At 52.3% G+C, this 7,058-nt stretch overlaps 2 protein-coding genes across 2 annotated transcripts; one reads left to right on the forward strand and one right to left on the reverse strand.

Annotated features, from left to right (window-relative positions):
• Positions 1-199: 199 nt before the first annotated feature.
• On the reverse strand, positions 200-1,183 carry PV08_11252 (uncharacterized protein; the record flags this gene model as incomplete). Its single annotated transcript, XM_016385562.1, has 1 exon — positions 200-1,183. One exon carries the CDS (start codon positions 1,181-1,183, stop codon positions 200-202), a length of 984 nt encoding a protein of 327 aa, XP_016230506.1.
• A 155-nt stretch (positions 1,184-1,338) lies between these two features.
• Positions 1,339-5,608, forward strand: PV08_11253 (uncharacterized protein; the record flags this gene model as incomplete). Its single annotated transcript, XM_016385563.1, has 10 exons — positions 1,339-1,531; positions 1,776-1,930; positions 2,040-2,128; positions 2,507-2,567; positions 2,621-2,737; positions 2,801-2,895; positions 2,944-3,028; positions 3,137-3,322; positions 3,376-3,480; positions 4,694-5,608. 10 exons carry the CDS (start codon positions 1,339-1,341, stop codon positions 5,606-5,608), a joined length of 2,001 nt encoding a protein of 666 aa, XP_016230507.1.
• Between the last annotated feature and the right edge of the window lie 1,450 nt (positions 5,609-7,058).

Raw genomic sequence — 7,058 nt, forward strand, 5'->3', positions numbered from 1 at the left:
GAAAAGAAACCTGTGGCGACGTATTTACCGGCACCAACCTCGCCCTCTCTCACTCGGTTTTAGGACAGTTTACACCAGTGCCCTGGTGCTCAAGCCTGCCACTCGGCATCCGAGGAGCTGGTGTCTCGCTGGTGGCTCCATGGTGAGTTTGTGGTCTGCAGAATAACGTGCCCAGTGCTTACGACTGGTCAAAAGCCTTTTACTCGCCTTGAATCAACTTTTCCAATCGCTCTACAACCACATCGTCAACCTCCAAAACGCCACCTGCTTTGACCTCGGCTCTTCGCCGGTTCGACCGCTCGAAAGGCATCCTCAGCGCGGCTCCCGAAATCGATGGAGCAGAATGGAACGCCTCGATAAGCTTGCCCACTTCCCTCTTGAAATCCCCCATCGGCCTGAATCTCGCGGGGTCGATGACCATGATAAAATAGCCAAAATCCTGCAAGTCAGGAGGTAAGGCCGGGGAGCCCGCTAGTATTCCCAGGAGTTGGACAGCAATGGCTAGCCCACTGCCCTTCGCTCCACCCCAGACTTTCAATGCGCCCTTCAAAGCCTTGTCCGGGTCGGTCGTCATCTCGCCGTCCTCATCATAAGCCGTGTCTGTAGGGAGCTGTTCTCCTTTCCGCCTCGCCAGCATTGCTTGAGCGTGGATGATTTTCGACGTCCCAATATCATAAATGATCGGCACTCCATCTGTGGGCACGCCGATGCAGAAGGGGTTTGTGCCAACGAGAGGTTTGAACGTGCCTTCTGGCGCCACCCATGGAGTACAATTGGACGCGATGACAGTGACTAGGTCTTCGGCAGCGGCCATTTCAGCGTAGTACGATAGCATGCCGGTGTAGTAAGTACCATTGGCTCCTACCGCCGACACCCCAGAGGCTTTGGCCTTTTCGATTGCGAGCTGCGTCGCCTTGTGAGCTACCAGGTATCCGAGGGTGTCATGGCCGTCCAGTTGAGCTGACGTTGGCGATTGTGTGGTTACCTCGATGGCCGACCGTGGCTGCTCCCCGGCGAGCCTGTCGGCGATACTGAGTATTCGAGCCAGCCCTGCGATGCCATAGCCCCGAAGCTCACTGTCGATGAGATGGTGAGATATAGTTTCTGTATCCTTTGGAGAATATCCCAATTTCGCCAAGGCGCTCGTAGCTATATCCTCGGCTTTTTGGACGGTGACTCGCATTCTGAGATCAGTGCATGTAACAGTAAGACCCGGCACTCTTGAGGCGTATGGCTGTCAACTTGAGAAACACGCAGTCTGGGCTATAGGACTTGATTGGCAAAGTGAGTTGAACAAGTGCCGCTCACAGTCCCTTTACCTGCTTCAACCTTGCGGGAATGTCCACGGCTGGTGGACGTGGAGATGCACTGGCGGTGTTGGAGAAGGATGTCCCTTACGATACGGGGGCGCTTGGTGGAAACCTAGCTAACCCTGGCACATGGCGTGGAGTGACCCTCTCACCTCCAGGCACGGTGTTCTGTGATGGCTCATTCCCCGGACTCCAACTGGGCTCATTTGTGAAGGCCGCTGGTAAACCACAAATGCGGAGTGCACTCGCCTGGTAGGCAATCGAGAAGGTGAACGATCTCGAGCGGCGCCGTGCATAAGTACCGAGTGCTGATCTTGTCCTCTAAGGAGCTGTCGAAGTTTCTCTGCATCTATTCTGGCCCATTCTTCACCCAGAACTCATTGGGATAGAAAGCAAGCTCGGCATCATGGGCGGCATCGACGCAGAGCACGTCGAGACGAAGAACGAAAATTCACGATCTCGCAGTTGATCGTCAGCATGAGCAAGAGGCACTGGCCGGCCAGCTGGACGTGGAGGTGAAAAGAATCAAGCGCATTGTGCGTCGGCTGGACTCTCGCCTCGTGCTAATTCTGGCCGTCCTGTATGTGTGGGCTTTCATCGATCGAGGCAAGCCGGCGAATGTAAGGATCACTCACGCTGGTCGATGTCATGCTAATTCGTGCCCATCTAAGCCAACATCGCAAGCGAGACTAGCCCGGCGGGAAAATGGAGAGATCTAACCTTCTCAAGTTCTTCGTCGGCTATATCCTGATCGATGCACCGGCTACCTTCATCGTGCGGAAGATCGGGGCCCTTGTGTGGCTTCCAACGATTGTTGTGTAAGCAGAACATAACTCTCCTGAGAACACCATGCTGATCATAAAGTAAAGATTATGAGGACATGGCCTATTGGACAGTGAACGGCGCACAGCAGACTCACAACTCTTAGTGTCATCACCGTCGGTCAAGGCTTCTGCCACTTGTTTCTGTGGCCTGGTTGCATACTTTACACTGGTTGATCTTCCAGAAAGAGGTTAGAAGCTCAGGAGGTCTCAAAGAAGATGTAAAGGGTTTGTCTGACTTCCGTTCTAGCCAATTTGAGAGGTCTCTTTGGTTTTCTACCCCCTTTCCTCACGGCGGATGAAGCAACACCCATTCATGCGTGAATCGAACGCGACAGGGGCGATAGTGTACCCGAGAAACTGACCGTCAAAAAGTTGCTCGTGTAATGCGAAAGATTGGAAAGTCTGGGAATTCTCATTCCATGGCTTGTTCAATGTGGGTTCATTGATATTGGTCAACATTCGCACTGTGACTGACCTCTCACAAAGAACACTGCTCTGTATGCTTTTGCATATTTCCTGCCGGTTATCTTACAGAAGAGTCTTCATTACCCGACCTCAAAAGCTCAACTATTCACGTTTCCGCCATACGCTGTGGCAGCCCAGGTATGGCAAGCTGGCTATCCACGGAGATGACTGTGCACAAGGCTGACAGACTGACCGGTACAGTGGATTCTCTTTTGCGCCTGGATATGTGATAGGCTGAAGGTAAGAGGGCTGATGCTGGTTCTGAATAGCTCGCTGTACATGATTGGAGTGTGCATGTAAGTGATCTTACCTCCCGCAAAATGCCCGTGCTAATGGCAAAGCAGTACTGCATTCTGCGAAAATCCTCACGCAAGATATGGCGGTGTTTTCATTGGCGTGATGGGCATTACTGGTAACGCAAGTAACCCTGTATGGCGATACATCCTGTGTTCGACCATGACAAAGCCTCGTCACCACTCGAATGATCTGCTTCCACCTTCGGCATACACCTGCTGATTCTCATAGATCCCCACAAAGTGGGCCTACGCGCACAATAATGTTGGTAAGCTTGTTGCAAACCAGATTGGAGGTTCGAATTCTGACTCTAGGCTAGTCGGTCAAGCAGAGCGTGCCTTATGTGCTGTCATTATTGCAGGCAACATTTTCCAGGCCAAGGATGCTCCAGCCTACAGAACTGCACTGATAATCTACATTGCATTCCAGGTAAGCGCTGGATACCTGGCAGCACGCTCTCCTATCAACTGACGCTCGGACAGTCTTTCAATATCCTGCTGGTGGTCAACAACTCCGTGGATTTTGCCAGAGCACACAAGAAGGACAAACAGAGAGGAGTTGATCATAGAAGGAACGCCCGATTTCTGGTATACATATGAAGTGTTGCAGACGATGTGTCTGCAAAAGTTCTTTCTTCAGGGGACATTCAGTCCGTGGACAAGCTAGCGAATATGCGCCTTGACATCGAAATGCCGGGATGGCAGAAATTGTTTGATTGGTAGTGCTGAACGTGCACCAGGTTGGCATCATGTTGACCGACTCAAGTAGGGCGTTTCTGCGTAAATCCAATGATAACTCCGTCGTCCGTTTGCTAAAGCATATCTTCGGCCGGTATTTCGTACTGGAGTGTTCGATCCTGGACTACGTGGATAAGCTTTCCTCTTGGCTGCAGCCCTGCGTGAAGGTGTCTCGAGTATTCTGTACTCCAAGATGCAGCGACAGCTAGTGGGATCATGATCGATCTCGGTAATGCCCAACTGGGGGACTCGCGAGTCTTCGTCTCCAAATCTGGCCGCCCTCATATACCAGTCCCCTTCATCTCTCCACACTAGTTCGCTGTGGAGAGTCATTCTTCCTCCCCCATGGTGACTCGCTGGCATCATGGAGTCATCTTCAAGCGCGAAGAGGACACTGCCATGCAGGTTCTGCAACAGGCGCTTTCGTCGCCTTGGACGCGTTCAGCGCCATGAACGGACTCACACTAAAGAAACACCTTTCAAATGACCTTGTGGCAGGTCCTTCAGCCGGAGGTACTGAGTGCATACCCCAGAGCAACAGTTCCTGAACGTATTGATGTATTTCTGACTGGCCGCAATTGAGGCACTAGTGATTTGTTGCGGCGACACGAAAAAGCAGAGCACGAGGGCAGGTCTTGCGGCCACCATGAGCCCCCCAACGCCGGCAACATCGACCCAAAGCGACGCCATACGAGCCGTCATTGGCATTGCTGTGACTTCCACGCCGACAGGACATCATCCGGTGGTTGAGAAGTCACTGCAACTCTGGCAGTTGCCCATCAGGTGGAATCCAGCCAGGTTCAAGACCCGCTCTCTGTCAAGTCTCTGACACACCTGGGTGACTTCGTGCCCAACCTCAATCACCTTGCTGAGGTGGCATTTCCCTCTACCGAGGCGCAGCTTGCGGTCGTCGCGCAGACTGTACAGACAAATTCGGAACACGTCAGTCCCACGTTGGATTTCTCCGACATATACAGCCAGTTGACAGCTTCAATACTTTCCTTGATCTCAACGACTTCACCGGGCTGATCCCGCCAGATTATGCTCTGACCTTGGGTTGCAGGATCTTGCTTTCACGTCAGATCTTCCACAGGAAGCCTTCAATGACAATGCCCACATACACCATGACTCAAGGGGACCAATTGGCCGGGTCGAACCAGAAACATCCTTTTCGAGATTTGGCTCACCTCTTCCTGCCCTTCATTTTGAGACTCGAGAGCAAGCATCTCGGGGATCGGGACAGGCCGAACTCAATGCGAATTGCCGACCCGTGTGGAAGATATCAGGGCATCATTATCGCCAAATCGTTACCAACATCCAAAAGTTTGACCAGGTCATGCCGAAAGGTTTCAGCATGCCTTCCAGGCACACCATGTTCAGGTTTCTCGAGGGTGCAATCAAGGGCTACTATGAGCACCTTCCCAATCTTCACGTCCTGACATTTTCACCTGTCCAGGCTACCCCAGAACTGATACTCTCCATGTGTGCGATAGGAGTCCTGTTTCGTTTCGAGGCGCACCGATGTCCCATGATGTTCCATGCAGCAAAAGCCATAGCATTCGAACAAATCAAAATCCAGGAGCAGGCAAGGCTTGCAGCTAGAGCCAGTCTCCAACCACAGATACCCCTTTCCATGTCTCTGGGCCTGAATAATACTCAGAGACCCAGCGAGCTCAAGCTGGCCGACATTGGTGACAAGGTCATGGATCCGGATGTGCAGACCTTGCAGGCGCTGATAGCTCTTCTGTGTCTCGGTGCTTGGGGATCTCAACCAGAGCTTGTCAAGGAAGCCATTGCTTTACAGAGCGTGGCCGCCCCCATGGTGCGTGGCGATGGATTCTCCCGGTTGAGGGTAACGAGTTCTCCTTGCGCAGGCATGTCTGAATGGCATCGTTGGGTCCTCCAGGAGAGTCGAAAGCGAACCAAGTTGATGACATATTGCAACTGGTCTCCGTTGCCTACCACATACCTCCGCTAATACTCAACTTCGAAATCGAGTGTTGTCTTCCCTGCTCGGTGAAGGTGTGGAATGCGAGTAGCGCAGAAGAGTGGGAGGAAGTCAGCAAGTCCTCCCCGTTCAAAGAGGTCCCCTTCAAAGAAGCCGTCGAAACCATGTTTCAACGCGGAGAGTCACCGCCATCTCACATCGCCTTGTCACCTATGGCCAACTATGTGTTGATCTTGGCAATTCTCCAACACCTGTATCTTCGCCGGGAGACACTGGCGAGCTCCAAACACTCGTAAAGCTCAGAGGATATGGTGAGACCGGTCGAGCTCTGCGGTGTTGGCAAACACGCTGGGAGCGCTCCCCAGAGTCCATTTTTGAGCCTTCCTCAGCAACAGAGCCTGTTGCTTTTACATCAACGGCACTGCTGAGGTTGGCTTGGATCAGGCTCCATTCAGACACGGGGCCGTATACGAATCTGGCCAGTCGAGATGCCAATGTCATAGCCTCGGCATTTGAGAACAGTCCTCCACTCAAGCGAGGGCCAGAGCTGATCCATCCAGTGCTACAAGCCGCCCATGCCCTCTCCATCCCCGTAATGGGGGTTACAATATCATATGCAGGTAGGTAGTAGATAGAAGATGAATTTGTGCTATACCATATATGTCTTTTGCTTGGCGTGGGTCCTGGAACCAGCGTTGACGAATTGCGTGGGTGTGGATTTCCCTTTTGTCCACCGTCGTGACTACCTACAGGTAGAGTAACATACTGTCCAAGCTATACCTACGGACAAGGGGATATCGGCTCCGGGTCCGGTTTCGGATACGACTCTAGGTAACTCGTACGAAGTAGAATACCTCACTTCATCGCCGGTAACACCTTTATCAAAAGGCCCAAGAAAGATTGAGACGTGCAAGTACTATGTACCTTTTGTACGGACCATGTAACCTTACTCACTAGAGGTACATACTTGACTCGGAAAATCAATCACTCCACAGTAGGTAGGGATCGTGGGGAGTCGGCCGATGCGGGCGACGCGGTACGGATCGGAATGTCTTCCGTCCGCAACACACAATCGACACTCTTTCTTGCTGCCGTGTTGCCCGTGACTCGGACTCGACCTTTTCCAGTTCACTGGACCTGACCTTTTGTCTTTTTTAGATTTGACCGAGGTCAGGGTCAGGTGATAGGGTAGGGTAGGGTGCAGGTGCACAGGGGTTGTTTGGTGGTGCAAGGAAATCTGAACGTTGAACCCCCACGAGCGCCTCGGTTGTGTACGAGTACCCCGGTCGGAATCCTTGAATCGTGATACAAAGTTCTCGAGACTGACACTGGTACCGTACGGTAGTACCGACACCATAGCGGTAAGAGGCGACGACGACGACGACGACGACGACGACAACAACAACAACAACAACAACAACAACAACAACAACAACAACAACAACAACAACAACAACAACAACAACAACAACAACAACAA

The sequence above is a fragment of the Exophiala spinifera genome, assembly GCF_000836115.1.
Source record: "Exophiala spinifera strain CBS 89968 unplaced genomic scaffold supercont1.9, whole genome shotgun sequence".
Taxonomy (NCBI): domain Eukaryota; kingdom Fungi; phylum Ascomycota; class Eurotiomycetes; order Chaetothyriales; family Herpotrichiellaceae; genus Exophiala; species Exophiala spinifera.